This window comes from Drosophila bipectinata, chromosome 3L, assembly GCF_030179905.1.
Source record: "Drosophila bipectinata strain 14024-0381.07 chromosome 3L, DbipHiC1v2, whole genome shotgun sequence".
NCBI lineage: Eukaryota > Metazoa > Arthropoda > Insecta > Diptera > Drosophilidae > Drosophila > Drosophila bipectinata.
Genome location: NC_091738.1, coordinates 20,378,469 through 20,406,000, shown reverse-complemented (window position 1 = coordinate 20,406,000; position 27,532 = coordinate 20,378,469). Strand labels below are relative to the sequence as shown.

The 27,532-nt window shown below is 45.8% G+C and overlaps 9 protein-coding genes across 13 annotated transcripts; 4 read left to right on the top strand and 5 right to left on the bottom strand.

The window, feature by feature from the left end:
- Positions 1-606: 606 nt before the first annotated feature.
- tow (target of wingless) lies at positions 607-6,813 on the top strand. 4 transcript variants are annotated; one of them, XM_070280024.1, is made up of 6 exons: positions 607-775; positions 2,112-2,408; positions 4,069-4,252; positions 4,305-4,362; positions 4,676-5,602; positions 5,670-6,813. In XM_070280024.1, the coding sequence occupies exons 2-6, from the start codon at positions 2,330-2,332 to the stop codon at positions 5,895-5,897; spliced, it is 1,476 nt and encodes a 491-aa protein (XP_070136125.1). In that variant the 5' UTR covers positions 607-775; positions 2,112-2,329; the 3' UTR covers positions 5,898-6,813. The 4 variants fall into 4 exon arrangements, with proteins under 4 accessions (XP_070136125.1, XP_070136124.1, XP_070136123.1 ...); XM_070280023.1 differs by having other exon boundaries at positions 607-856; XM_070280022.1 differs by having other exon boundaries at positions 607-893.
- A 411-nt stretch (positions 6,814-7,224) lies between these two features.
- On the bottom strand, positions 7,225-12,956 carry LOC108124219 (uncharacterized). 2 transcript variants are annotated; one of them, XM_017239805.3, is made up of 4 exons: positions 12,800-12,956; positions 11,167-12,545; positions 8,705-8,883; positions 7,225-8,640 (listed from the first exon to the last, which is right to left on the bottom strand). In XM_017239805.3, the coding sequence occupies exons 1-4, from the start codon at positions 12,805-12,807 to the stop codon at positions 7,774-7,776; spliced, it is 2,433 nt and encodes an 810-aa protein (XP_017095294.1). In that variant the 5' UTR covers positions 12,808-12,956; the 3' UTR covers positions 7,225-7,773. The 2 variants fall into 2 exon arrangements, with proteins under 2 accessions (XP_017095294.1, XP_070136370.1); XM_070280269.1 differs by lacking the exon at positions 12,800-12,956 and having other exon boundaries at positions 11,167-12,668.
- Positions 12,957-13,142: 186 nt separating this feature from the next.
- LOC108124226 (transcription factor Adf-1) lies at positions 13,143-14,651 on the top strand. The gene is made up of 2 exons (XM_043212232.2): positions 13,143-13,582; positions 13,644-14,651. The coding sequence occupies exons 1-2, from the start codon at positions 13,420-13,422 to the stop codon at positions 14,138-14,140; spliced, it is 660 nt and encodes a 219-aa protein (XP_043068167.1). The 5' UTR covers positions 13,143-13,419; the 3' UTR covers positions 14,141-14,651.
- Uqcc1 (Ubiquinol-cytochrome c reductase complex assembly factor 1) lies at positions 14,136-15,278 on the bottom strand. The gene is made up of 4 exons (XM_017239813.3): positions 15,124-15,278; positions 14,835-15,023; positions 14,524-14,775; positions 14,136-14,466 (listed from the first exon to the last, which is right to left on the bottom strand). Exons 1-4 carry the CDS (start codon positions 15,178-15,180, stop codon positions 14,185-14,187), a joined length of 780 nt encoding a protein of 259 aa, XP_017095302.1. The 5' UTR covers positions 15,181-15,278; the 3' UTR covers positions 14,136-14,184.
- Positions 15,279-15,323: 45 nt separating this feature from the next.
- On the top strand, positions 15,324-16,567 carry Surf1 (surfeit locus protein 1). The gene is made up of 4 exons (XM_017239811.3): positions 15,324-15,619; positions 15,685-15,806; positions 15,875-16,069; positions 16,126-16,567. The coding sequence occupies exons 1-4, from the start codon at positions 15,416-15,418 to the stop codon at positions 16,508-16,510; spliced, it is 906 nt and encodes a 301-aa protein (XP_017095300.2). The 5' UTR covers positions 15,324-15,415; the 3' UTR covers positions 16,511-16,567.
- Positions 16,531-21,063, bottom strand: sgl (UDP-glucose 6-dehydrogenase sgl). Its single transcript, XM_017239810.3, has 3 exons — positions 20,693-21,063; positions 18,423-18,561; positions 16,531-18,215 (listed from the first exon to the last, which is right to left on the bottom strand). The coding sequence occupies exons 1-3, from the start codon at positions 20,840-20,842 to the stop codon at positions 17,074-17,076; spliced, it is 1,431 nt and encodes a 476-aa protein (XP_017095299.1). The 5' UTR covers positions 20,843-21,063; the 3' UTR covers positions 16,531-17,073.
- A 407-nt stretch (positions 21,064-21,470) lies between these two features.
- On the bottom strand, positions 21,471-24,112 carry LOC108124208 (cilia- and flagella-associated protein 52). Its single transcript, XM_017239794.3, has 5 exons — positions 23,576-24,112; positions 22,814-23,518; positions 22,523-22,752; positions 22,249-22,465; positions 21,471-22,192 (listed from the first exon to the last, which is right to left on the bottom strand). Exons 1-5 carry the CDS (start codon positions 23,998-24,000, stop codon positions 21,544-21,546), a joined length of 2,226 nt encoding a protein of 741 aa, XP_017095283.2. The 5' UTR covers positions 24,001-24,112; the 3' UTR covers positions 21,471-21,543.
- Positions 24,113-24,590: 478 nt separating this feature from the next.
- Positions 24,591-26,693, top strand: LOC108124250 (putative serine protease F56F10.1). The gene is made up of 4 exons (XM_017239859.3): positions 24,591-25,551; positions 25,652-25,790; positions 25,872-26,343; positions 26,401-26,693. Exons 1-4 carry the CDS (start codon positions 24,764-24,766, stop codon positions 26,526-26,528), a joined length of 1,527 nt encoding a protein of 508 aa, XP_017095348.2. The 5' UTR covers positions 24,591-24,763; the 3' UTR covers positions 26,529-26,693.
- Positions 26,595-27,527, bottom strand: LOC108124252 (uncharacterized). The gene is made up of 2 exons (XM_017239860.3): positions 27,391-27,527; positions 26,595-27,328 (listed from the first exon to the last, which is right to left on the bottom strand). Exons 1-2 carry the CDS (start codon positions 27,455-27,457, stop codon positions 26,685-26,687), a joined length of 711 nt encoding a protein of 236 aa, XP_017095349.2. The 5' UTR covers positions 27,458-27,527; the 3' UTR covers positions 26,595-26,684.
- Positions 27,528-27,532: the final 5 nt, after the last annotated feature.

Genomic DNA, 27,532 nt, shown 5'->3' with positions numbered 1-27,532 from the left:
ATATTTCAAATAGTTTTCATTAAGTTTTAAGTTTTTAAAGGATTTACATTTAGAATTTTGAATGGTTTTTTCCACCTGAATTTCTTTAGTAGGAGATGTAGGCTATAATATATATTTTTTTTAATTACTAAAATGAAAAACAAAGTTTATAGCAAGAAAGAGTCGAGGAGCAGAGTATTAGGTATCATATAGTCAAAAAAACTGCCTTACAGATTTATACTTTTTTTGCCTCAATATTAAGCATAGGTACACTTAATTAAACAATATCCAAAAAAAGATTTAATTAACAATTTGCCAATTTATTAAAAGTATTTTCCGCTTTATTATAAAGTGTTTTTACTAAAAAACTAAAAATATTACGATCCAAAATATTTATGTGTTCCACTGTGGCCAACCCTTTGGAAGCTTTTGAAAACTTTGGAGAAAGTTCATGGACAAAACTTTCGCCATGGTGTTGCCAATTGCCTTAAAAATACACATTTCTCCATTCTTAGGGGTAGCTTTTGATTTTTATTCTGGCAACATTGTTTTGCAGTGCTGGAAAACGATGCGGAAAGTTTGAAAGCGTTTCGAAAAATCGCGGCGGAAAACCACCCCTGATCAGTTGTGTGTGTTGGTATGCTCCGCCATGCCGCCGCTCTCCCACGAGAGCGCGAAAGCACAGAAGTCGCTGTGTGACACAAAGAGGAGTGTCAGGCAGCATAAATTTCAGCATACAAAATTCCACACACCGTCGCAGATACTTTTCGGCAAGTTCTCCGGAGAAAACTCGAGTGTAAATAATTTCAAAAAAAAAACCTGAAAAGTTCCTTATAGTGTTTAGCCGATGGATTTGTGTAAATAAATTCGTTTAGCGGTAAATACTGCAAGTGCGCAAAATTCGGCCCAAACGGGTACGTCTTTTATTTGCGGGTGTTTATTCGGGCCAAATGTGCCCAAGTGGCCAATGAGATAAATCAAACAAGTTTCAAGCAAAGAAAGGAAGAAAGAACGGCCGCGGCTGGCGGGAGTGGAAATTTATATGAAATCGTGAAATCATAAATAAAACATAAATTATGTTTAGCTGGCAGTTGGCGGCAACAAAAATAAAACCATCAAAAGCAACACACACACGAAAAAAAAAAAGATGCGAGCCAAGCGGATATATTTTGATTTTTTTTTATAAATAGAAAAATCAATTTCGCACGCAGAGAGCCCGAAGCTCTCCCCCACACACACATGCGCATGTGTGTGTGTCTATTATAAGTCCAGTGAGCGGAGCGGAAGAGGGAGCCAGCGAGCCAGCCAGCGAGTGGCCGCGGCCACTTTCTCAGAATCTCAGAATAATTGAATATAATTCAAGTGTTTTTGTTGCACTATTTGTTGTGCTTATTATTGTTATTATTTGTTTAAATTATCCCAACAACAAAGCGCGCGCGCCATTTCCTTACCTTACCTTATAAAAAAAAAAAATTGAAAAAAAAAACCGCCCACAGTGGGCACAACAACAACAACCACAACAAGAGAAGAGAGACGACAAGGAGCTTACAAGCTCAAGGAGAGCAAGCTGCGATTTAGTGCAGCCCTGGTCGCAAGAACCCTTTTATGGGTTTGTCCTGTTTACAAATTGACGGTGCAAATTCAATTTATAGCACGGCAGAAACAAGTGGTTGAGTGCCAGCCAGGGACCAATTTAATTTCCGTTCCTGTCCCCAAAGAAAGAAAACAAATAAATGCGAATAGGGGGGAGGGAAATGTCTCAACAGTCGGAATTCCATAACAAGAACTGGCAGTGATTCCAAATTCTTTTCTTTAATGTTTTAGATTGTGGGTGAATATTTACACTTTTTCTTTAAAAATATTTGAAATTCGGCTAGACTAGGGAAAGTCCACTGTATTTGGTTTGAACTGGAAATAGGTGGCTGGCCGAGTGGGTGGCTTTTGGGGGTGGTTGAATGGTATTTTCCTCGAGAATTCACGCACAAATGTTGGAAGAACATTTGTTGCTGCTACTGCTACTGCTGCTGCTGCGGAATCTTTCGAAATTGACAACAGCAGCAGCGGACGCAGCATCGAAGCGGTACAACAACCACAACAACATCAAATCAAATAAATTAAATTTACACACATAGTTAAATTAGTGAAAATTGAATAAAAACAGAAGAATAGACGACTAGAGCGACTACAAGAGAGGAACGAGAACGTGTCGAGCAACAAATTAATAATAAAAAAAATAACGAAAAAAGAAAAAAAAAATAGAAATACAAATTGAAAACAACAACAAAGCAGCAGCGGCAGAAGCAGCAGCACCGACTGCGGATTTTAGGGGCAACGGCGGCACATTGAAAAGATGGGCTGTGGACAAAGCAAGATACATTTGTATCCCAGGAAATCGAAGAGTAAAGCCAACGGCAAGAAAGGAGGACATGGTGAGTACAGTGAGAGAAATCGCCAATTCTCCTAAAGGTCATTAATTATCCAAGATCAAAGAATCGGGCATCCCAAATATTTGTGAAGAAACGGAATTAAAATCAAAAGTATATAGAAATCGCATCGAAATCCTCCTATATAGAGTAATGATCTTTTAATAGCAAATTAAGTGTGATATTTATGTGTATGGAAGGGAGGAGAAGGAAAGTGGTGTGGTCGGTGGTGGGTGGCAGTAGGAGGGGCTGTATAGCCTCGCACAACAAAAGCTTACACGCATGACGACATCAATTTGCCTCCAGCTGTGTACGTATACTCTGCGCCAGTGTGTGTGAGCCACCTGTTTCAACACAATGAGGACATCATTGATTAATATGTCGCCAGGAGGGAGAAGAGGAGCATGGGGGCGAGAGCCAGGTTTTAAGGCCATGCATTCATCAAACTAATCAAATTTAAATCAATAATTTCATTTAAAAGTTGTTCTATGAATTAATGTTAAGGAAATCCTTTTTAAAAGTAACCTTGGGTGATACTTTATTATATGTTATAATACAGTGAATTATATAATAATATTTACGTACATGTAAAGATATTTAAGATTTTTAAGATTATTTTCCATAAGGTCTCTTAGTTTTTGATGTAGGATTTTATTTTTAAAAGAATATTTATGGATATCCTTCAAAGTAACCTCTGTGTATATGAACTTTTAAAATATCTATGATTTAAAATATTTCTATAAACAGTCTAGTATGTAGGGTATGTAGGGTTAAAGTTTCTACTGTTCTCTACAATAGAGTCTATATTTACAAAACACATACACTTTTTATCTAAAGTGTTTTGCCGTGTTTGCTCTTAAGTTTATAAAAATGTACAAGCCTAGCCTACATTGGAAACTTTTGACTATGCTCGGTTCCCGCCACCTCGCCACCCACACTCACCATTACACCCACCCGCTCTTTTGTCTGTGCGTCCCTGTGTGTGTATAATTAACTGCTAAAAAGGCAACTTGTTGTTGCAGCGGGCACCGCTACAAGGGGTGTGGCCGGCCTCCTTCTAGCCGACCCCCAGCCCCGAGGGGCTTGCCTGCCTCTTTCTGAGTTTGTCTGTGTGGAAAAGGGTTAAAGCTAAAAAAAAGTATAGCATACACAAAGGCGCCATTGTGCCATAAACGACCCAAATTTTTCGGAGACGCCTAAGCTTTAGTCGCACAGTCCTAGATTAATTATTCATAATACTCGGCTCGCTTTTTGAATTTGCATTAAAATGCATAACGGTTTTTAATTAAATTTATGGGTAGCAAGGCCACTTCAAAGAGAGGCCCAAGGAAATATTAAGTATACGCCGGTTAGGCCGAAAGCGACCCAAGATGGATTAGCAAAGAAAGCAACAAGGAAATGAATACAGTTTACAATTTTAGAATTTTAACTTGAGAAATAAATGTTAAATAATGTTACAAAAATAAGGATTATTTTTCCAAGTGATTATATATGTACTTGCATGTCGTACAATAATTTCAAGAAGAGCTTTCTAAGCAACCCCCCTCGAAGTTGAACCACTAGCTTTATTGCAAAACTTTTTGCCACTTTGCGGCACTCGCGAAATTGCCCACTCATCTTGACTAATGCTCGAAACTCTTGCCTGGCATTGTCCATTTGTTTTCAGCCGACTCAGACGCCGAAACGGACGAGGACGAAGGCCACATCGAGGACGCCGAGAAGGCACAGCAACGCGACCGCGAGAAGCACGACGAGAGCGATGAGTCAAGCAATAAGGATGTTCCGGATAGTGACGACGACGTGGCCGTCTCGCTGCTGCGCGCCAAGAATCTATCCTTGCTCCAAAGCCAGTAAGACATCCACCCCACCAACTAACCGAAAATAAACACCTCACCTTTCCAGGGAAATATCATCTAGCCAGCAGAACTTCTTCCGCATGCTGGACAAGAAGATTGATGAGGTGAGTGCATCTTCGATAGGATTACTCCTATTGACGCCTTCAAAGACCAATCAAAATATAATTAAAATACATCAAAAGGGGATTTCGGAATAATTATTCGATCATTATAATCTTTAACTTTTAGTCTTAAATAGCATGTTTAAAAACAACAAGCCATAAATAATGAATTTATTTTGACGCGCCAAAAACAAATTAAAGAAGCGACAGAATCATAAAATTCTATAGGAATGTTATGGCTTGAGAGATTTTTGGGGCCAGCGACACGTTTTTATACGCATCTATAAAATCATATTAAAATCGTTGATCTTTCCAGGGTCCCGACTACGACTCGGCCAGCGAGACGGAGATCGCCCTGGAGGAGGCCCGACTGAACGCCCTGCGCCAGCACTGGGAATCCGCCAGCCTGACGGCCTCCATCTGCTCCTCGGCCAGCCGGTCGCTGCAGACCACGCCCATCCGACAAGTGCAGGTGCCTCTGAAGCAGCCGCCTCGTGGCGCTGGCCTGCTGCTCCAACCCTCCAGTGCCGCCGCCGTCTCATCCGCGATGGTCAGTATCCCTGCGACGGAGTATCTACCTCAGCATGTGATGGCGGGGCGACAGCTGGCGGGGCAGCAGCAGCAGCAACAGCAAGTGCAAGTGCAACAAGTGCAACAGGTGCAGCAGCAACAGGCGGCGGTGCTCTACCAGCAGCAGCAGCAGCTGATCCTGCTGCCCCAGCTGGACGGGAGTGTCGTCAACACGTCCACGGCGGCAGCGGCCCAGCTCGCCCAACTGCAGCAGCAGCAACTCAGCCAGCAACAGCAACTCTATCAGCAGCAACAGCAGTATCTGTTGTCCCTACCCGCCGGTGCCAAGCCGCAGAGCGTCAGCCCCAAGCGCCTGCTGTACGGCAGTACCGTGGCCGGCGCCGTGCCGCCCGGCACATCCGCCTGCCCCCAGCCGGCGGCCCCTCCTTCCGTTCAGTATATCGCCGCTGGATCGCAAATGATGCAGCCGGGGGCCAGCGGTGGCTTTGTCAATGGCGCCGGCGCCATTTCCGGGATCGCAGCGGGCCGAGGACCCCTGCAGCTGGCTTACTATGGCGCTGCACCCCCGAGCACTGCCCCCCCGCTGGCGACGTCCGCTCCAATGGCCCCCGAAACATATGAACCGCCAACCGCTCCACACAGCCAAACTCAGCAGCAGCAGCAACAGCCGCCGCCGGGCGCCTACTACGGTGAGATGATGCACGGCGTCCAGGTGGGTTTTTGGAATACTTTTATTCTTTATGGTAAAATGTATAATTAAACACAATCCTTCCTTGCAGCCTGCCCCGGCGGTGGAGTACAAGTTCCCGCCGGCCATCAGTGTGCAACGGTTGGCGCCGCAGGTGCAGCGGCAGCTGCGAGAGACGCAGGAACTCATAAAAGACTCGTGCCCGCAACTGTATGCGGCGGGCTATGGCAGCCCAGGACCACCGATACGCAACCCCAACAGGAACCCCACTAGAACTAGACCCACCCTGGAGACTCAGTTCTCGCAGGAACTCTCGTGATATCTATATATGTAAACAGCCCAGCCAGCAGACACATTCAAGCACACACTCACCCCCAGCCAGTTGAAGAAACTGCAGCCAAAGAACAAGCAGGAACTTAACCAAAATTAGAAAAAAAGAAACCCTTAACAAAAAAAAGCAAGAAAAAAGCAAAAAAAAAAGATTCAAATCGAAGAAAATCAATTATAAAAATTGTAAAACTGCACTCAATGTTTCAGAACCCTCAAGAACCCCGCGGGCGAATTAGGCCCCCAAATATGCGTACTACTTACAAGAGCCAGATGAAGAGGAAGCCAGAACAACAACTACTACTAAACCTATGCGGAGCAACAAAAAAAGTTAAAAATAAATGAAATTATTAAAACTAAAGTAATTACTCAAGAGGCAGCCAAAGAGGAGGAGGAGGACGAGTAGGATAGGAAGGTAGCATGTTGGATCCGGATCCGAATCCGAAAGCGCAAGGTACATAGTGTTAGGAATCGAGTATAACGTTATAAAGCGATATATATGCAAATGCCACAAATAGGAAGGGAGCATAGAGGTGCAGAGACCCCCGCCCGAACAAAGCAAACACAAATCATACAAAGTAAATAATAATATAAAGTGTAACAAATACAAATGACTTCTACATTCTCACGCAATTTTGTTAGTCATAAATCTCGTGGTGTAATTTTTTAACAAATATTTTCCGTCAAATTCTCGAAATGGTGTAATAACGTTGACGTTTGAATATGAAGGACGATGGGATGTTCGTTGGATATGCAATTAAACGGATGACGCTGTCTAGTAATATTTGTATAATTTAGTTCTATTTATTATTATGATAATTTTGGATGTATAATAGTTTTTCTTATATGAATATATTTATATATATTTAAAATGAAAATAAAAGCAAATCAATTAAGTTTACGAAATTCGAAATTTAATCTGGAAGGGGGGGGGAGAAGCTGAAAATCAAAAGAAGAAACAACACCGTTTAACGTCTAATTAATTCCTTTATTTATATCTTGTGATCAATTCATACTCATGGGTTGACATAAAATGGAATCGCATTTTATATTTCTGAAAGTATTAAGTTGCTTTGTAGTTTGTAGCATGTTTAATTCTGTTATTGTTTGAAAATATCCAGCTAAGCAATTCATTAGACTAGTCACATAATATGGTTTAAGATGACATTATAATACGCATTTGATTCTAAGAAATTGACATGGTTTCTTATGTGTACGTGTGTCCGATAGTGTGAAAGTTATCATAACATAGCTTTCTTATATGTTATATGTATATGTAGTTATCCGATTTGTATCTCTAATCTCGTTTGGCTTGGGTGGTTTTTGTTTTTGTTTGTTGTTTGTTTTAGGAGCATTGCAAACACCTATTTTGCAACAATTGTAGGAATAGATTGGTACAATATTCGAGAATTGTATAAAGAAATCAAATACGCCCAGGGCCTTTGGAAAGATAAATGCCAACAACATCGATGATCGGCACTCGAATGCCCTAACAATTTGACTAAACCAAAGTCTTATTAACTAAATTGGGAGTACCTAGGTTCGTGGGAGGTTAAACAAAGAGATTTATCAAATTAAAAGCGTATTTGATTCCAGATTAAACCATATTACATAGCTACGGTGTGGGCGGAGGAGATCTACACAGAACGTACGAACGCTATCGACGACGCTCATCCAACATCTTCCCTATCAAGTCTGAAATGGTGATCGTTGTCGTGATTCGTGTACATGATGTGTATATGCATACTGGATGTGCGTATAATGGATGTGGTGTTTGGTGTATGGTGTGTAGTGTTTAGTGTGTGGTGTGTGGGGAAAGGAAATTACAGTAGAGTCGAATCTACGAATTTGGTATGCTAATGAAGCCTCTAGTTCTGCACGGGCAGCGGAGGCGGCGGGTAAGCGAAGACGTCCGCCGGCGTCGGCACTGCATACTGAGCTCGGTAAGAATAAGGCACCGCCACTCCTCCGCCGTTCAGCGACACGGTGGCCATGCTGGAGGACATTGACGAATACTGGCCGTACGGCAAAGCTCCTCCGGCCGCTAAAGCTGCGGCCGCCGGTTGAGCCTGATGCGCTTGGTGAGCTGGGTGGCCCTGATGGGCTTGGTGAGCTTGCGGAGTCGGGTGCTGCTGGGGCTGGTTCAGTGCCGGCGCCGGCATGTTGCCAAAGTTCATGTTGTACGGCGAGAAACGGGAACGCTTCTGGTCAATACCGTAGGCAGCATCAGTCACAAGATGTTGCTGTGCAGCCTGGGCCTGGGCCTGAGCCTGGGCTTGTGGCTGCTGATGCTGCTGGTGCTGGTGTTGGGCCTGCTGGGGAATAACTCCCGGTGCGTTCTGTGTCTTCGGCTCGAAACAGGCGGCATTCGGATTGAAGCGCGAGAATTGCACTCCGCCATTCTGCTGCTGCTGCTGTTGCTGGCCCTGGTAGCCACCGGCTCCCTGATTACCCTGGCCGCGATAGCCTCCGTTGCCGCCATGATTCGGGGGCGAGGTGCGTGGCTTTTGGTCGAAGCGTGGCGGTCCGCCAGCACCTCCTCCATTGAAACCATTGCGATTGCCTCCGGCGCCGTTGTTGTTGTTACGGTAGTCGCGGCCACCATTGTAGCCGCCGCCCATCTGCTGGTTGCGTCCCTGGTAGCCGTTGCCGCCACGGTAGCCGCCGCCCATACCGCCTCCGCGCTTGTTGTAGCCCCCGCTCATGGCCATGTTCATCAGTTTGGGACTAATGGTCTAGGTAATAAAACAAAATCAGTGTTTACTTTTGTAAGGAGACCAATCGATTAGGATCACTCACCTGGTTGGCCTCGCGCAGCACCTGGATCAGATCATTTGCCTTGTTGGCGTTGGAATGCGTGAACAGGGTGTAGGCCGTGCCCCTGTTGTTGGAGCGTCCGGTGCGCCCGATGCGATGCACATAGTCCTCCGAGTTGGAAGGATAATCGTAGTTGATCACAAACTTGACATCGTCAACGTCTGTTTCATTTGATTTATGTTTTTATTTTGAGTTTGGAGTTTGGAAATTGAAGAAGTGTGAAAAGAAATGTTAAAAATATCGAATCGATGCAAGGGGACAAGTCAGAATAGGAATCTTTATCTCAAAAGTTACTCAAAAAACTATCAACAAAAATGAAAACTTATTTTTGTGTGTGTGTGTAGGTAATTAGGTGTTTATGTGGTCGGTTCTGTCGGGGTGTCTGGTGTTTGGTGCGATTGTTTGTTTGTTTAGTTAGGTTTGTTAATTGAACTTAAAAGTATACTCGATCGAATCGTTGAATGGAACAGTCGGAGTCGGTTTTCGGTAATTCGGTTTGTATTCTTATTTTTGTTTGTTTTGTACTTTGAACAAAAATTTCGCCATCAATACTATTAGCGTATATTAATAACTATACATCTTTGGCAAATAGATATATGTTCTTTCTATACTGCAGAAATGTGGACCTCGACCTTTTCTTCTCATCATATCATACTTTCTCAATACACAAATCGTAATATAATGTTCTTAAAGCTTAATGCATACAAGAGACGGCTTGATTGATAATTAAGGTTACAACTAGTAGAGTATAGGTCTATGATTATGCGATGCACGATGTAAGCTAATGATGTTGGGTGCTGGGATTACGAGGAGAGGAGTTTCGGTTAGTCGGCTCGATGGGAGGTCGGTCGGGAGGAGGGTGCGGATCATATTACTATGACAAGATATGGAAAAATTAAATTAGCCTAGTACTTACCCAGACTGCATTGGTTAGCTACAAATAACAGTTAGGCTTACGCTCAAGAGTCCCTGAAGATCCTGTCCTCGCAACAATCCCAGGGCTGTGGCGATTGAGATCTCCTTCGGAAACCTATTAACTTATAACTCAACCCTCAACTTGTATATATAGCTTTTATCTTTAACTGCTTTGTGTATACAACTTTGAAACTTTAACTTTTAACTTTCTTTTTTAACTTTTTTCTTAAAACTTTTGCCATTGGAAAAATCGAAGTCCATTTCATAAAGTGCTGATGATATTTTTGTTCACACACAAATTTAGGTTTTATACATAGAGTAAGGATCGACGTAATATAATATAGAATACTTTATGTTACATAAATAAGCTACGAAAAATTAGCATCAGTCAAAAAATTCTTGGGCCGCAAAATGCTATAATTACTCAACACATTAGTTAGTTCATATGATACGTAATAAAAAGAATATTTAAAAAATAAGATATATTTTTAAGGCACAGGATTATTGAACTGCCTTGGTTTTAAGGGTTGTTATTTTGAGGTGCACCGAGATTATTTACTTTAATTTTAGTATATTTTGCTTGGCCATCGACTCCTTGACTGACAGTAAGTGGCATTATATGGTAAGGTTACTCAAAATGTGATTGACGAGACACAACTAAAGGCTATGAGCAAGAGAGCAACAAACAAACTAAAAGTAAGTAACATTATATAACCAGCAATGCATGGAGAACAAACACATTCCCCTCATTATTATTTAGCCCACACCATTTCTTCGTATTTGGAGTATATTTCGGGAGAAACTAAAAGGGGGTCTATGGGTGCACAGTGGTCGCACCACTTCAAAGTCCGTAATCCCCAAAAGGCAGTCCCGCAAAATAATAATAATGGGATAGGTAAAGGCCTCTCCCTAACGGAGGCTGCAAACAGAGATTTGAACATGCAGAATTGAGATGATGGGGTCCTTTTCCGGCTTCCACTACCCCTGTTTCACTTAGCCCCTTAGCTGCCTTAAAAAAAAAAGGATTTAAATGTTACTTTTGGGACTTTGAATTAAAAGTCCATGCAATCCAAAACGTTTGTGGCTAAAATATAAGTTACTTCAAGATGCAGCCAGGCGCTTAGATTCTTACAAATAATTAACACTACGGTACCAATTGAGTTTATGGAAAAAAAATATATAATAATCTAAGGAATAAACTTAGACTACCCCTTCGAACATTAATTGTCAAGTGAAATCCGGAAGAGACCCGAACCAAACCAAAACGAAAAGCACCTACAAAAATCCGGAAAAGACAGAGCGGAAGGAGGCGAAGAGGCTGGGCGGTGTTGGTCGATTCATCGCTGACGGGTCGCTGAGACCAGACGAACCAGGAGGCGTCGACCGCCGACCGTCGACGACGAATCACAAAATAATTAATGAAACCCCACGGGATGCTGATTGATCCACAGGCAAAAATTGCTTGGTTATGGAGAGAGAAACGTAGGGCGAACGTGTCGCCGGTCCAAGACGGGGATACGTTTACTCACCCAGTCCGCGAGCAGCCACGTCCGTGGCCACCAAAATCGAGTGACGGCCGTTGCGGAAACTCGAAAGAACAAAGTCGCGTTCCTGCTGCGACTTGTCGCCGTGGATGGCGCAAGCGCGCCAGCCCTGGCGGGAGATATTGCGGGTGATCTCATCGACCCGCTTCTTGGTCTCCACGAAAATGATGGTCTTTGTCTCGCTCTCCGCCGAGATGTCCGTCAGCAGCTTGACCAGCTTCATAAGCTTCTCGTTCTCGTCGCAGACGTCGACGATCTGCAGAATGTTGTGGTTGGCGCTAAGCGACAGCGACCCAATGTTCACCTGGATGTAGTTGTTCAGGAACTCCTCGGCCAGCTGGCGGACCTCTTTGGGCCAGGTGGCGGACCACATGAGAACCTGGCGATCCGGACGGATCTGCTGCATAATCTTCCTGATTTGAGGTTCGAAGCCCATGTCCAGCATGCGATCGGCCTCGTCGAGCACCAGGTAGGTGCATCGCTTCAGCGAGGTGGTGCCTCGCTCGAGGAAGTCGATCAACCTGCCGGGCGTTGCAATGACGATCTCAACGCCGCGCTCCAAATCTCTAGCCTGCTGGCCCTTGGGTGCTCCGCCGAAAATGCAGGTATTGCGCACATGAGTGTTGCTTCCAAACTCGATAGCCACTTGCTGGATCTGCTGCGCCAGCTCGCGAGTGGGTGCCAGAACCAGAGCAATGGGTCCATCGCCGCGCTCCAGGCGCGGTTGGTTGTTGATGTGGACAACAGCTGGCAGCACATAGGCCAGGGTCTTGCCCGATCCTGTCTGGGCCACACCCACTAGATCCCTGCCGCTCATCGCGATGGGCCATCCCTGAGCCTGGATAGCTGTGGGCTTGGCAAAGCCTTGCTTGCGGATCTCGTTCATCACGTAGTCTGGGAAGCCACCCTCCTCGAACTCAATGCTCGGAGTGGGCACCTGGTCGCCCTTTATGGTGATCTCATTGTTGGCGAGGAAGGTCTCGGTTTCGCCTTGTGTGCGGGCCAGCACCGAGTCGCAGGGCTTGTAGAAGTTTTTGCGGAAGGGGGTTAGGTTCACCTCCGACCAGACGATCTTTGGGAGGTGAGCACCGTGGTTCGATGACCGCTGGCCACCGAATCCTCCGTCGTTGCGTGGGACACCGCCCCCTCCGCCGCCGCCGCCATTCATGCGTCTTTGGCCGCCGTTAACTGGTCCATGTCCATGACCATTGAATCCCGGGTACGGTGCAGAGCGATTACGCTGGAACATAGCGCCGCCGCCGGGAGCTCCGCCGCCCATGCGGGGATTAACATTGGCATTGGGATTGGGCAGCATGCCGCCTCCACCGCCACCGCCACCGAAGGCGTTCACCTGTCCGTTGTACCTGAAACGAGGATCGGGGTTCAGTGCCATGAATTTGAATTTTGAGCGTTTTTTAACCAAAAAGCCAAAATAATAAAATTTTCAGCGCGAGCGTTCGAATAAATTTATGTAATTTTCATTTTTTACTGTCACTACCCAAGTGCCAAAGTGCCATTTTGAATTTATTGATTTTCTACCCTCGGCTCCCCCGCCGCATGACCCACTGAAAATCGGCAGAAAAACGCAAGGACGTGTGACAAAACAACTTCTACTTACATGTTCATTGTTGGGATGATGCAAGTGGTAAGATTGCTGGCCAAATTAACGTTGTGGGGGGCACTTTTTTAATTTTTTCACTTCACAATTTTCCAGCTCCTACGTCGTCAATAAAAGCAGTGTGACCGGGTGTGACCGCTACCTTTCCTACCTGGCAAGTGCTGGAAAGTTCTGTGTCGGTGAGTGCTGCAAAAGGGTTGTTTCTGTCTCTTTGGTCACATTAAGGCTTCTACAGTAGGCACATCCAGAGAACAATAAGAAAATGTTACAGAAATACTTTTTACAAAACTACATAAACAGATATTTTTGTGTGAGTGACACTTTCAACTAGGGGTGCAGGAAAATCGAGTGACACATCGATACTATCGGTGTTTCCAAAAAAATTTAGAAAACGGTTTTGTTTTAAAACATTTTTTAACATTCAAAGTTAATTTAAATTTTTTAATATTCAAAATTTTAGCTTATAATAAAAAACAACATTCCGCATTAAAAATAATTATTATTAAAAAAAACCATTTGCATCATATTTGATGCCCACTGTACTTCTTTAGCAAACAAATACGGCCATATCGGCCATACTTATCAACGATATACATAGTTCATAGAACATTTAATAAACAATGCGTACAAGCTATAAGAAGAACCGACCATTTGATTTTAAACTAATAGACCTGGTAGAACCCAATCCTGTGCTGTACCAGCGCTCAGGACTATCCAATTATGAGGCTATGAAAGCCAAAACCGATATCTGGACCAGAATTGCTGAGAACATGGGTTGTGATGGTTAGTTATTTTATTTATATTGTCTTTAACAACATTAAACAATTTAATTCCTTATCCTTAGTGGATTTCTGTTTAATGCGCTGGAACAACCTTCACTATCAGTTTCGGAAAGAGTTCCGAAGAGCCGACAGCAGCGGGTCCACTTGGCCATATTTGGAACGCCTGCGTTTCTTGGCCCATAATCCTCAGCGACCGAGAAACAAGAACAAAAGTAAGGACAAGGATTCGCCGGATAAAAGGGAGTCGGTGAGTCATGAAGCAACGCTTTGGGAGGCCTACGAAGATGGGGAAACCATAGGCCAGCCCGGAACTTTCATAATCGAGGAAATCATCGAAGAGAATGATCAAATCATCCAGGAAGAAATCATTTACGAAGAAGTGGACTCAGATTCAGCTGAGACACTATCTCCCAGCAGCAGCTTTCTCCAAGTAGACCGGATGCTCGCTCAGCTAAGGGAGCCCCATCGAAGGCGAGCAGAACGAAGGATAACCGCCTTTCTGCTCAAGTGTCAGTTGCGTTCCCTGAGTAATCAGTCCGTGGAAGACCTGATCATTTAGCTTTACACAATTTCAACTTTATTTAACAGAAAAAATAACTAATATTACACCTTGCACTTGTCCAAGTCCAGCCAGGCCACCTTGGGCTTGGTAATAAACTGATCGCGCGACAAACTGTCCAGCATGACCGCCTGCTGGCGGACATACTTTACCAGTCGCTCGATTTGGACATAGTCGTCGCAGTTCATCTCGAAGAAGCGACGCCACAGGGCGCCGGCTAAGACTATATCGTCAGACATGATTCCTTCGTCGTAGGCAATCAATGCTGCCTGGAACTGCTCGGACAACGTCTCGATCTGTTGCCGCGTGCGCGACGGGTTGTTAGCCTGCAAGGAAACATAAGAATGAGCAGAGGTTTTGGATGAAGTTCAGTCTTAACTCACTCCAAGCTTTTTCGCGCGAGTGTTGACGTCTCCCCACATAGCCTCCACGATGCAGTTGCGCAGGAAACGACCATCCTCGCCTGTTTCCGAGCCCTCGGCCATAGCTCGCATCAGTAGGAGCCACACATGCAGTTCTGTGACCAGGAACCAGGAGTTGAAGGTGTTGGGAAGTTTGAAGTCGTTGAAGAAGGCCACATAGTTGATCTTGTCGGCCACACTCTCGTATAGCATATGGCTGGTGACTTTAAGGCGCTGTTAATAAATGAATATCACTAAATATTTTTAAAATCTTGAATATTTCTTTTCCATACCGCTTTTGTGTTTGGCGTAAAGCCCACTTTGGTCAGTACTCTCTTCAAGATTCCGCCTTCTGAGGAGGCTGCAGGGCTGGGCTTTGCTTTATTTGCGGCATCTACGACGCCGGTGTTTGAACACAGGCGGCAGGACTGTTCGAAAACAACAGATAACGCCGCAGTCTGTTTAAAATGTTGTTGTGCTACCTGCCGGGAATAAAAATTATAGTCGCGTTTATATAAGACTTTAAATGCAGCGCAGCGGTAAGTTGAATTAAACAGGAAATGTCTTATTTCCTAACCATACCCATGGGTTCCTCGCTATACCCCCGGCCAGTCGTGCAGCTGCCCGCGTGCAGAGCATTTTAAAAGTTCCTAAATTCACTAAAACAAAGTTATTTAAAAAAACTTATTGCACGCGACAACAGACCAAAACAGCAGTGTGACCAATATTTCATAGAGTAAAATACCAAGACAGAACTAACAGAGCTCTGTTAAGTCGCAATTAACATGTGTGACCGGATTCTTACAGAAGTCTTCGTAATGGAATTGTAAATAAATAAAAGTAAATAGGAATTAAGTAAAAAAACTCACAAAAAATGCTGCGTTTTGGTACACAATTGTGGCGGCAAGTCCCTTGCACTAAGCTGAGGGTGTCTGGAATGCCGGTCTTCAGAAATACACTTCAATTGGTGACCAGGAAGATGACACAACAGCGGCCACCGGTGGATTTCACGACAAGTATTCGCACAAAATCGGCCAAGGATAGTGAGAAGATCACGGCCCTTGGTTGGTTCCTGCTGGTAACCCACAACTTAACCCCTTTTCTATGATCTGGCCTAATCCTTATGCTTCCGGTTCCTTCTAGCTTATTCCCACCACCACTTTTGGCCTGGGCTGTTGGCAAGTGAAGCGCAAGATCTGGAAGGAGCAACTGATAGAGGAACTAAATGACCAGTTAAGTCAACCACCAACACCTCTTCCTGAAGAGTAAGTATTAAGGAACATATACTCCCTCCCTTATAATATTATAATGTACAAACGGATTATTGTTGCAGCCTCAGCGACCTGTCTCATATGGAGTACCGTCTAGTCAAGATTCGTGGTCGCTTTCTTCACGATAAGGAAATGCGCATGGGTCCTCGATCACTCATACGCCCCGATGGCGTGGAGACGCAGGGAGGCCTCTTCTCCCAAAGGGATTCCGGCAATGGCTACCTAATAGTTACCCCCTTTCAGCTGTCGGATAGAGAGTGAGTCCGTCCGTCCAAAATCGGGGCTATAAACTAAACACCTTGCGTTTCCCCAGCGACATCGTTCTAATCAACCGAGGATGGGTTTCCCGAAAACAAGTGGAGCCAGAAACTCGAGCCTTGGGTCAACCCAAAGAGGAGTTGGAACTCACAGCTGTTGTGCGCAAAGGAGAAGCTCGTCCCCAGTTCACTCCCGACCACAAGGATGGCAAAGTGTTCCTCTATCGCGACCTGAGTCGTATGTGCGCTGCGTCGGGAGCTGCCCCCGTCTTCTTAGATGCCACCTACGACGCCAAGTCGGCGCAGAACGGGCCCATTGGAGGGCAGACGCGGGTCACCCTGCGCAATGACCACCTCTCGTATCTCATCACCTGGTTCAGCTTGTCGGCAGCCACATCCTTCCTCTGGTACAGGCAGATAGTCAAGAGGATACCTTTTTAGAGGATAATTGAAACGCACCGTTGTTATTTTTATAAAATTTACATGCTCTCGTGTAAATGCTTGTTTTATTGAGCCCCGCAGGTGAGGATTGTCCTGCGGTGGTATATATTGCCACACGGTAATAGATATAGGAATACAAATACGGTTTCGGGGACTCCCCTCGGACTTGCCAAGCGGAATACTTTAACTATATATGAACACACACACTTTAGAATGGCTCGACTTTTAGAAAGATACGAAATTAATGGAATTATTCCTTAAAACTTTTACAAATTCGTCCTTTAAGTTAATTGTTTATGAAATGTATATGCAATTTTCCAATAATATTATAATTAAGTTATAGATACAAGGGTTTCAAGTAGTGATGATTCAAAATTCACAGGAAAACTAAACTAAAAATTTAGAATTGCACTCCAAAATTAGGAAATTCTTGGTCTAGAACTCGTGCCCTCGAGCCACTCTTACACACACTCAGATACGGATATTTACAATTTAGTCTCGCAAATACTGGAAATTTCGCCAACTTTAAGTGTAAATGCCACCACCGCCGCCCCCCTCTGCGCCTAAAGCTGCGGCACAATGCCCCAGGACCTCAGCAGTCCGGCGCGTTGGTACTTCTTGCCGATGGTCTGGACGTGGAAGCCGATCTGCTGCAGTCTCTCGTGGTCGAGGATCTTGCGACCGTCGAAGATGTAGGCCGGCTTCATCATCGACTGGTAGATGCGTTTGAAGTCCAGGTCCACAAACTCGTCCCACTCCGTGCAGATGACCAGAGCATGGGTGGCTCTCACCGCACTGTACGGATCGCTGTGGATCTGGACGGCCTCCTTCACGTACTCCGGCGACTCCGTGACCGAAGGATGGGTAAGGTCATCGATAATCTGTTCGGGCTCCACCTTGGGATCGTAGATGTCCAACTTGGCTCCCTCCTCCAACAGGGTTTGGCACACAGTTATGGCAGCCGTTTCACGGGTATCGCCCGTATTCTTCTTGAAGGCAAAGCCCAGGATGGCTATCCGCTTGTCGGACACCGTGTTGAACAAGCTCTCGATGATCTTCTGCGAGAATCGGCGTTTTTGGTATTCGTTCATGTCGATCACCTGCTGCCAGTAGGCAGCCACCTCCGGCAGATTCAGGTTCTCGCAAATGTAAATCAGATTCAGGATATCCTTCTGGAAGCAGCTGCCCCCGAAGCCGACCGACGCCTGCAGGAACTTGGATCCGATGCGGGAGTCCAAGCCCACGGCTCGAGCCACTTCGGAGACATCTGCTCCGGTTGCCTCGCAGACCGCCGACAGGGAATTGATGCTGGAGATGCGCTGGGCCAGGAAGGCGTTCGCCGCCAGCTTGGACAGTTCACTGCTCCACGTATTGGTGGTCAGGATGTGCTGCTTGGGTATCCAGTGCTCGTAGATCCACGACAGCTTCTCCACGGCCTTGTGTCCCTCGGGTGTCTCCTCCCCACCGATGAGAACGCGATCGGCATTCAGGAGGTCGTTGATGGCCGTGCCCTCGGCCAGAAACTCCGGATTGGACAGGATGTCGTAGTGGATGCCTGGCTTCTGGTTGGCCCGGAGTATGTGCATGATGCTCTCCGCCGCACGTACCGGCACCGTGCTCTTCTCCACCACAATCTTGTTGGACTGGGCGATCTCGGCAATCATTCGCGCTGCACTCTCCACATACTTGAGGTCCGCCGCGCGACCTGAAGTGAAGGAAGGGGATTACTTCAAGAAGCTACATTATGGCAGTATGTGCCCCAACTTCTACCATGTTCCTAAGCCTTAAATGCTCGTCAAATCAATTACAACTTGTCAACAAACATTTATCAGGTAGAAGCTAATGGAACACAACAGCCTTGTCTTTAATCTTCTAATGGCACCTCTTTCGTCATTTTAGGAGATATACTAACCCTTGCCACTGCCGCAGGTTTTGGTGGGCGTGTTCACGGAGATGAAGATGAGATCGGCCTCCTTGATGGCCGTCTCGATGTCCGTGGAGAAGAACAGGTTCACATTGCGACACTTCTTGACCACATCATCCAGGCCGGGCTAGAAGCACCAAGAAGTTAATTAAAATATCTGTCAAGTTTTCACAAAGTGCTGTCCTAGTTTTCTATTCTCTTGGCATGCCGATCACGACCCACTCCTCAAACCACGCCAAGCTCTTGGTGACGCCTCCATATGGCTCGCCCAGATAAGATTATTCCGCTCTAAGTATTTTTGTATTTCTGTACGTGGACCTTATCCGATTCCGTTTCCTAAGAAAAGTATCTTCCAATTAGCCCCGCATTCGTTCTGTTTACGTGCTTAAGTTGCTACTTTAAACGTTGTGATTAAAAAATTATAGGACAGGTTCTTCCCGTGACTCAAGGTAGTGATACTTATACAATATTCATATTGCACTTTACAAGCCGTCCATTCATCGATTCGGCCAGACTTCCGAGTGGGATCTGATTTGAATGTTCATTGAACTCGATTGGCACACAGCCAGAATTTGCATACGTATTTATGCGGATTTCTCGGAGGCAGGTGTTAATAATTGTCTGTTTTTTTCCAAAGAAATCGGAGTAAACTTGAGATTCCATCTATTTTTGAAGTTAATTCATTAGCGGAGCGAAAGAAAGTTTCAGAGTGTATGGAGTGATGTCGCAAACGACATTGATAAGTTTTCGCGATCATTGCATAATGGGAACAGACACTAATGAGTTCTCCGCGGGGAGTCGGAGCTCCCGACAACAACAGAGCCAATGGGCCAATTGTGCAAATGCGAAAAAATAGTGGCGGATGGTGTTGACAAGGCCACTGTGATATTTCCAGCAAATTGCATCCGAGCACTCCAATATATGACCATTGTTTGCCAACGATGATGCAATCTGGCCAGGTGGATATCAATAAAAAGAATTGGCTGCCTCAGCCTCAGTCAGGGAGTAGTTCAAGGCAATATCTGATGGTGTGATTTGCCATTAAAATAAGAAAACTAATTAGCTTTAGGCCTTAAAAAGAATTAATCAATCATGTAGAAAATTGCGACCGATATTTGAGTCATTTGAACGGGTGTACTGTATGGGTGTATTTATTTTTCGCGTTTTTCCCCCACAGAGATATGCGAGCGGGTGTAGGTTTGTCGAGAATGTGGGTAATTGGACAATTTCCAACTAATGTGCCCGCCTGGCTGGCTAACCCCCAGAACACCCGGACCCTGTACGCGCTGCTTATCGGCTCCCCAGACGCTGATTTGGTGCAGACCCGATAAGAGACCCACTACGAGTATTATAATAATACTACGTAGCGGCAAAGAATGGGGGCAGGCGGAAGCCAGGGCGGAAATGCGACAGTAAAAATGGCACAGTGACGAGCCACAAAAAATAACTCGAAAAGCTGCTTATACCTTATGGCTTCTTTGGGGTATTGGGTTGTTCTACACTCTGCATCTGAAGTCGAAGCTCTAGCTCCATGGTCGCGCAGTCTGGAAAGTAAAATCGATTCCCACGCTTGTTTTCCGACTCCAATAATCACTTTTCTGCCTATGACTGGGTAACCTGCCTATGACTGGGTGGTGTGTGAGCATTTAATAGTTTGTTTGGCCGACAATTATGTTTATGAATAACGAATGGCCATAAGAAGAGGGCTGGCTGACCATTGGCCTTGTTGTAAGCCAGGTTTGAAGCTTCAAAAAAGCACTTCAGAGTTTAGAAAAATGCGAGACACGCATGGATTTATAAAAAAGACACTGAGACTAATAATCTCAGATATTCATCTTTCTTTTCATATTTTCTCGTTAATTTTATTTAAATCACAGAAAATAAGATCAAGACACTTTTTAAAAAATAGAATTAATTTTTTATTTTATTTAAGAGAAGAGAAATTTCTCCCAGTGTACCCAAACTGGTTTCTTTGGGACGGAGGGAGCGTGAGGCCTGTCCACTTGAGCATGAGCGGTCAACGACGTTTCGAGTTCTTCTCGATGGATCTCCAGCTTGATTGATGTTCTGTTTGTTTAGGATTAGTGTGGAAATGGAAAGCCCCGAAAAGAAATTGCAAGGCCAAGGCGTGAGCCCACACACACTCTCCCGCCGCTTCCCAATAAACATACAAACACCGCACCGAGTCATCCCTACACTGAGAACTTCCTATGTACATACACATTTGCGGGACGAGGCCAATTTGAAAAGAAACCAACCTCGTAGATGGGCAATTTATCGGAATTCCACTGGGCAATGCGCTCGGAGCTCTTGTCCACCAGGGTTATCACGATGTCCGGGCATTTTAGCGCCATGACCGCACAGGTCGGACCGCCGACATATCCAGCGCCAATGCAGCAGACCTTCATTGCACTTTAGTTCCGATTTTGGTTTGTTTACGTTAGAAATCCCACTATGGTTGTGTGGTTCTTGGGTCCCTTTCCTGCGAGCCGTCGCGGTCTTTCCGTGTTTTTCGATTTGTATTTTCGCGGAGCGGTGCGAAGCAGCAGCGGTAACAGCGCGAGTAACAGTAACTACCACCCACAAGTAACAGTAACTCCCACCCGAGACCCGAACGCGGTAATTTGGTAGAGATGTTGAAAATATACAATTACATATCGATATTTTCATCGAGGTTTCCAGCACTATTTCGACTTATCGAGCTGTACAACACTGTAACGACAGGGCGGGAAGGACTAAAAATTCATTTCAATTAAGCTTAACTGAAATAACGTAAATAAAAAACTTAAGAACTAAGCGGCAGGGCGGCTTGACTAAAAATAAATTTAAACGCTAAACAGAAAATAAATAAACCATACAAAACTTAGAAACATCATCATGCATTTTATTATTAACTTAAGAATTTAAAGAAATAAAATAAAAGTACCAAAAATTACACGTATAACTCAATATTAGCTTGGAAAAAAGAGGAATCAATATGAAACAAAATTCTTAATTAATTAAAAAGATTTAATACGAATTATTATTTAAAGAAGATTTCTAACTTAATAGAACTATTAAAAATAGCATTTATTTCCCACGTTTTAAGGATAATTTAAACGAAAAAATCTCAACACTTCCTCACATCCGGCACAATTCCACACTCGGCATACGGATCCTTCTTGTCCTCCTTTTTGGCGCAGGGAGGGCATTCTACGCAGCACAGATCGTCCTTGGGCGTGGCCTTCAATAGCCCGTCGATGTTTTCGCCCTTCACCGATTTCAGATTTGTTCCGGAATTGACTCTCGAAGGCACTTCGCTGAACTTGTTCTTGGATGTGGCCTTGGGAAGCGAGTATCTGGGCCCTTCTGGAGGATTAGGTCGGCCCCAGAATTCTCGGGGCACATCCCAAATGATGAGGGATCCGTCCGTGCTTCCAGTTACGAACATGCTCATGCAGGGACTGTAGGCGCAGCTGATCACAGAGGAGGCGTGCTCGGAGCCCAGACCGACCACGGCTCCACTGTTGTAGTTCCAGAGCTTCACCTGGAGATCACTGCCCACGCTGATGAAGTAGTCACCAGTGTCATTGATGGCCAAGCAATTCACAGACGATTTCTTGGAGGCAGTAAGTTCACGGATCAGAGCTCCATTATAAACCATCCAGTAGATGATCCGCCCGTCTGAGCCGCACGTGATCACCTGGACTCCAGTGGGGAAAAATGCGGCAGTCATGAACTGTGTGTTGGCGGTAACCACTTGTTTGCGGGTCATTCGCCTGCCAAGCATTTTTTAATGATTTTAATTCCTTAGGAAGTTAATTCTACAACTTACTTGATATCCCATATCACACAGGAGCCATCGGTGCAGGCGGATATTACTTCCGTGTCCAGATAGTTGATATCCAACGAGGTAATGGGCCCTGAGTGATCCTTAAGGACACCTAACAGGGCCTGGCGGTAAGGCTCGATCTTCCACACACGCACTTGACCTTCAATTCCACCCGTTACAATCAGGCGGCCAGTGGAAGCCACTGCCAGGGCGCTACATCCTGGAAATGGTTTAGAGATCTATCATCAACCTGGTAAGAGGACCATGGGATACCAACCTTTGTTGTGAGAATTCGGAATGGCATAAATAAGTCTTCCTGTGATTGGGGTGAACGCGCGAATGATTCCATCATTCCAAACAGAGACGATGCTGGTTCCGTCGTGGGTGAAGCGAACACAGGCACAGTTGAAGTTGTAGACCATTATACGGAGCAGTTCCTGTTTCCTCCCAGAGGACCAAATACGGATGCTCTCCTCTCCCGCCGTGGCGAACACGGCAGAGTAATTTCTGGACAAACAGAATTTAAGATTAAAAGCGCTCCAGAGGTGGCATAAACATAAACACTTACTTGGGGAACGTAATACAAAAGACAGACTTGGTGTGGCAGGTTCGCAGGAGCTTCAGTACCCAGGTGGTAATTTTTAGGCCGTAGATTTCGTTAGTATCCGTGCATATGTAAAACATGTCCGTAGTGGAGCGCACGAACGAAGAAATCCTGCCGGACACATGAGTCTTTTTCAAAGTGCGAAGATACGGCCATGTTGGGCCTGGATACTCCCGGAAATTAATCAACGGAACGTCTGTTCGCTCCTCCACCAGCTCTATGTCCCCGTTGCCCGCCCCAATCAACAGACGTCCTCCCTCGAGGATGTACAGGGCCCGTACCCCATTGACAAAACGATTGCAATCCTTGCCAGATGGCTTTCGGGGATTGTGTGTGCCAAAGGCACCTAGGATGCAGCTGGTGGAGCCTGGTCTGCTTACATGATCCTTGTCGCAGCAGTTGAGCACGATCTTCACGATGTCGCCCGTGCCCGTGCCCAGATAGGCAAACTCATCCGTTTTGTTGATGCGAGCGCAGTAGAACACACGAGTCTTGCTGGCCATCAGCACATCCTGGACGTACAGTTTCTTCTGCTCGCGGAGGATACTCCAGAGCCGCAAGTGGCGATCACCGGCAGTCACAAAGAAGTACGGATTGTTGTGCAGCGGTCGGACAGTCAGAGCGTTTCCAGAAATGGCCCGCGAGGCAGGTGTTTGGCAAATGGGAGAGCTAAAGCGTGAATCAGGATATAGTTATGGCAGAAGAAGCCCCTTCCATAATACTCACAATGTTTCCATGTCAAAGACGATGACAGAGCCGTCATCTACTCCTCCAATGGACACCACGCAACGGTCCTCGGCGGTGAAGCAGATGGCCTGGACCGACACCTTGTGCAGGTCATGCCGGGCTATCTCCTTGCGGCTGTCGTAGTCCCAGATGATCACATATCCCCGAAATCCCATGTGGTTGATCTGGCCGGAGGCCAAGTACTTGCCGCTCTTGCTCAGATCCAGGCAGGATATGGTGTTGGTGTGTCCTGCCACAAACTCCTGCGTGTTCTTCTTGTAGTCGGCGATACCGATCTTGTTCCCCAAAGCAAAGATAATGGACCCCGTGCGCGGATGCTGGCGCACTCCATTCTCCACCTTCCCGTTGATACCAAAGATTGCGCGCGGAAGGAGCTGCCTGCAGGCATCCTGGGCTTCGGCCATTGTTATTTGACTTTAGTAAAATATACGAATCGATGTTGTATCATAAGACGGGGTTTGTGTCGGGGCTGGATCGAATTATTTGAAGGTTTCCAGCCGGCTTGTTTTCTGTTTGAAAACAATGCCTATTCGGTTTCGGATAGCGACCGTTGCCCGGTTGCCGTTGCTAATGTTAATGTTTTCTATTTAAAATTAAACTTGCAGTTTTGAATTGAGTCTAAACACATTCTACACGAATCTACACTCTCTGCAGGCATATACACAACGTACATATATGAGACAAATTGAATTGGATCAGTGGACTATATCTTAAAGCTATCTTAGTTATATTTTCAAAAAGCTTTCTTTTTCGAATACTTTCTACAAAAAAGCGATTAAATTCTTAAATTCTTAATTATAAATAATTTTATTTGCTTTTCTATTAGTATTTCAAAAGTATTGGACATTTTTTAACCTATACATTTAGTTTCCTATCTTTAAGTTTGAATTTCCCGCCCATTAAAAAATCAGCTGATTGGTGCCACGATAGTTGGCAACGCGATGTTTTTGTTTTGCTTATTTTGCAATTTTCCTCGCCGTTTCTTTGACCGGCGTACCGAAAAGAGAGAGCCAATAATCTGAGCAAGAACATAACATATAGCGGTGCCTATATATAGAGCTCCCTCTTGGTTGCAGTACTAACAGTTCAGCGGCGAGCGGCGTTCGAGCTAATCAAATAATCAGAATTTGCAAGTGACCAAGGCAAACAAAGGAGAACTCCAGACAAATGGTTTCAATGGTGGGCGTTTTGCCGCCCCTGGGACTGGCGCTTGTTCTTCTGGGACTCGTGTCTCCTATCACTGGAGTATGGTTCCGGCGTGGTCGGTTAAGCAATGGATTCCTGGGAGAACCCAGCAAAGTGGCCACGCTCCAGAGATCCCTGGAGTCTGAGGATCTGTGGTTCCAGCAGCGTCTGGATCACTTCAAGCCCAGCGACACGCGAACCTGGAAGCAGAGATACTACCTTAATGCAGATCACTACCGAAATGACAGCACTGCCCCTATATTCCTGATGATCGGCGGCGAAGGCGAAGCCACGGCCAAGTGGATGCGGGAGGGGGCCTGGGTGCACTACGCCGAGCACTTTGGAGCCCTGTGTTTCCAGCTGGAGCACCGCTTCTACGGCAAGAGTCATCCTACAGCCGATCTGTCCACCGCAAACTTGGCATATCTGAGTTCCGAACAGGCTCTGGCGGATCTGGCCAATTTTGTGTCCGCCATGAAGGTGAAGTTCAACCTGGCGGAGACTCAGAAGTGGGTCGCTTTCGGCGGCTCATATCCGGGATCATTGGCCGCCTGGGCTAGGGAGAAGTACCCTCATCTCATCTACGGGTCCATCAGTTCCAGTGGCCCCTTGTTGGCCGAGGTGGACTTTAAAGAGTACTTCGAGGTGGTCAAGGCTTCTCTGGCTTCCTTCAAACCCGAGTGTGTGGAGGCAGTTACCCGGAGCTTTGCCCAGGTGGAGATTCTACTGAAGCACATGATTGGCCAGCGCAATCTGGATGAAAAGTTCAAGTGGGTACAGAAAGAGAACTAGGGCAATCATATTGTTTATTTGAGACTAAGGTTATATGAAGGAGACACTATCACTTACAAGTATTCTCTAATCTCTCAGAACTTGCACCCCCATCAAGGACTCGATTGAGAACACCCTGGACATTGCCAACTTCTTTGAGAATCTGGCTGGCAACTTTGCAGGCGTGGTCCAGTACAACAAGGACAACAGTCCACATGCCACCATAACCATTGATGATGTACGATTCTCATATAAAAATATCAGATATACCGACCCTATACCGAGATGTACTGACTAATAACCCTCTTAAAACCCACAGATCTGCGATGTGATGCTCAACACCACGATTGGACCCCCAGTGACCCGCCTGGGCGTGGTAAATGGAATGCTACTAAAGGAATCCAACACCACCTGCTTGGACTACAAGTACGACAAGATGGTGGCAGACATGAAGAATGTCTCCTGGGACTCGGAGGCCGCCGAGGGAATGCGTCAGTGGACCTACCAGACCTGCAATGAATTCGGCTTCTATCAGACATCCGAGAACAAGAGCGACACCTTCGGTGACCGCTTCGGGGTCGACTTCTTTATTCGCCAATGCATGGATGTGTTCTCCGAGAGCATGGACGCCAAATACTTGCGGGAAGTGGTTGACCAGACGAACAAACACTACGGCGCCCTGAAGCCGGAGACCACAAACGTGCTCTACGTGCACGGTTCCATAGATCCCTGGCATGCCTTGGGACTGTTCAAGTCACCTAACTCGGCCACTCCCACAATCTATATAGATGGTGAGACAGATGATTAAATTCCAGAAATAATATTAACCTCCCCATCCTCCTCTTTAGGAACTGCCCATTGTGCCAATATGTATGAGCCAGCGAAATCGGATCCCCCGCAGCTGGTGGCAGCCCGGAATAAAATAACCAAATACCTGGCCAAGCTTCTGGAGGGCTACACCTCAACCCCGAATTGAATGTGAAACCCCAGACGGGTGGAGGAACAGAAGGCGGACCAGTCAGCGTGGTCTATCACGTGAAAATTTGAGATTCGTCAGCGAGTTTATTTGATTTCTTTTCGTATTCGCCTTAGCTTGCATGTTACTTTACAAATACATCGCTGGAATAAAAAATCAATCCTTTTTGGCCTGTTCCATCTTCTCGTGGAATCGCTTCCAGTAGTGCTGGACCGTTTGGTTTCGAATGACATTTTGTTCGAAGAAGTGCAATAGCCAGGTGCCAGTTAGATAAGTTAGGTCGTATATGAAGGCCACCACGCGGAAGAAGTACTTCTCGGTCTGCTGCTTGCTGGGCAGGTTGGCCACGATCTCCGACAGTTGCTTGGCGGCCGCGTCCTTGGCGGCGGAAGCCTTCTTTTGGGCATCGCTTTTCCCATCGTCCTCCGATGGTCCTGATCCAGACGCACGAGACTCGGACTTGCTGCGAAGTGTGGTGTCTTCTAAGGGCTCCGATCCATCTATCTTTCCGGCCCCTGTCACCACAGTTCCGAATACTTTTGGAGCCTCAACGTCCGTGGACGCAAATCCCTTGGTTGTGGTGCCCTCCTGATCTTTCCCTAAGGAGCGGTCGCTTCCCAAAACGTTGGGGCTTATGGTCTTAATTTCGGAGCTAACCGACTCACTGAAGCCCTTCACTTCGGTTGTGGTATACCCGGGCGGAGTATTCTTCGGCTTGTCTCCTCCCGATGTTCCAAAGGGTTTGTAGCAAGTGTGGGACGGAACCATAGCTTGTACCTTGCAATGCCACTTGGTGCAATCTTCGGAATTCGTGGTGTTTCATTTTCAAAGAATTCCAACTACAAAGCATGTGCTTACTTACCCCTGACAATGGCCACCGGTCGGAACATCCCAAGCTGAGATCTGGCCACTAAGGCAGCGCGAATCATGGTCGATTGGACGATTTTTATTACAAAATCCACGCAAAAAGAATACTCGCACTTGATTAAGTGACAATTTGAGTG

What these genes read in the sequence shown, in the direction of transcription:
- LOC108124219 (XM_070280269.1), bottom strand. Translation starts at nt 12,574, where the DNA reads ATGGCACTGAACCCCGATCCTCGTTTCAGGTACAACGGACAGGTGAAC. An exon ending in CGTGGCTGCTCGCGGACTGG is followed by an intron (nt 8,884 to 11,166) that starts GTGAGTAAACGT and finishes CAAATGAAACAG; the next exon opens with ACGTTGACGATGTCAAGTTT. An exon ending in TGCTGCGCGAGGCCAACCAG is followed by an intron (nt 8,641 to 8,704) that starts GTGAGTGATCCT and finishes TTTATTACCTAG; the next exon opens with ACCATTAGTCCCAAACTGAT.
- LOC108124226 (XM_043212232.2), top strand. Translation starts at nt 13,420, where the DNA reads ATGCGTACAAGCTATAAGAAGAACCGACCATTTGATTTTAAACTAATA. An exon ending in TGAGAACATGGGTTGTGATG is followed by an intron (nt 13,583 to 13,643) that starts GTTAGTTATTTT and finishes CCTTATCCTTAG; the next exon opens with TGGATTTCTGTTTAATGCGC.
- sgl (XM_017239810.3), bottom strand. Translation starts at nt 20,842, where the DNA reads ATGAAGGTCTGCTGCATTGGCGCTGGATATGTCGGCGGTCCGACCTGT. An exon ending in ATAAATTGCCCATCTACGAG is followed by an intron (nt 18,562 to 20,692) that starts GTTGGTTTCTTT and finishes TGGTGCTTCTAG; the next exon opens with CCCGGCCTGGATGATGTGGT. An exon ending in AACCTGCGGCAGTGGCAAGG is followed by an intron (nt 18,216 to 18,422) that starts GTTAGTATATCT and finishes CCTTCACTTCAG; the next exon opens with GTCGCGCGGCGGACCTCAAG.
- LOC108124250 (XM_017239859.3), top strand. Translation starts at nt 24,764, where the DNA reads ATGGTTTCAATGGTGGGCGTTTTGCCGCCCCTGGGACTGGCGCTTGTT. An exon ending in CCACCATAACCATTGATGAT is followed by an intron (nt 25,791 to 25,871) that starts GTACGATTCTCA and finishes TAAAACCCACAG; the next exon opens with ATCTGCGATGTGATGCTCAA. An exon ending in TCCCACAATCTATATAGATG is followed by an intron (nt 26,344 to 26,400) that starts GTGAGACAGATG and finishes CCTCCTCTTTAG; the next exon opens with GAACTGCCCATTGTGCCAAT.
- LOC108124252 (XM_017239860.3), bottom strand. Translation starts at nt 27,457, where the DNA reads ATGATTCGCGCTGCCTTAGTGGCCAGATCTCAGCTTGGGATGTTCCGA. An exon ending in ACCGGTGGCCATTGTCAGGG is followed by an intron (nt 27,329 to 27,390) that starts GTAAGTAAGCAC and finishes CGAATTCCGAAG; the next exon opens with ATTGCACCAAGTGGCATTGC.
- tow (XM_070280024.1), top strand. Translation starts at nt 2,330, where the DNA reads ATGGGCTGTGGACAAAGCAAGATACATTTGTATCCCAGGAAATCGAAG. An exon ending in CTATCCTTGCTCCAAAGCCA is followed by an intron (nt 4,253 to 4,304) that starts GTAAGACATCCA and finishes TCACCTTTCCAG; the next exon opens with GGAAATATCATCTAGCCAGC. An exon ending in AGATGATGCACGGCGTCCAG is followed by an intron (nt 5,603 to 5,669) that starts GTGGGTTTTTGG and finishes CCTTCCTTGCAG; the next exon opens with CCTGCCCCGGCGGTGGAGTA.
- LOC108124208 (XM_017239794.3), bottom strand. Translation starts at nt 24,000, where the DNA reads ATGGCCGAAGCCCAGGATGCCTGCAGGCAGCTCCTTCCGCGCGCAATC. An exon ending in TTTTGTATTACGTTCCCCAA is followed by an intron (nt 22,753 to 22,813) that starts GTAAGTGTTTAT and finishes CTGTTTGTCCAG; the next exon opens with AAATTACTCTGCCGTGTTCG. An exon ending in TCCGAATTCTCACAACAAAG is followed by an intron (nt 22,466 to 22,522) that starts GTTGGTATCCCA and finishes AACCATTTCCAG; the next exon opens with GATGTAGCGCCCTGGCAGTG.
- Surf1 (XM_017239811.3), top strand. Translation starts at nt 15,416, where the DNA reads ATGCTGCGTTTTGGTACACAATTGTGGCGGCAAGTCCCTTGCACTAAG. An exon ending in CCAACACCTCTTCCTGAAGA is followed by an intron (nt 15,807 to 15,874) that starts GTAAGTATTAAG and finishes TTATTGTTGCAG; the next exon opens with CCTCAGCGACCTGTCTCATA. An exon ending in TTTCAGCTGTCGGATAGAGA is followed by an intron (nt 16,070 to 16,125) that starts GTGAGTCCGTCC and finishes GCGTTTCCCCAG; the next exon opens with CGACATCGTTCTAATCAACC.
- Uqcc1 (XM_017239813.3), bottom strand. Translation starts at nt 15,180, where the DNA reads ATGCTCTGCACGCGGGCAGCTGCACGACTGGCCGGGGGTATAGCGAGG. An exon ending in GTATAGCGAGGAACCCATGG is followed by an intron (nt 15,024 to 15,123) that starts GTATGGTTAGGA and finishes TATTCCCGGCAG; the next exon opens with GTAGCACAACAACATTTTAA. An exon ending in CTCGCGCGAAAAAGCTTGGA is followed by an intron (nt 14,467 to 14,523) that starts GTGAGTTAAGAC and finishes GTTTCCTTGCAG; the next exon opens with GCTAACAACCCGTCGCGCAC.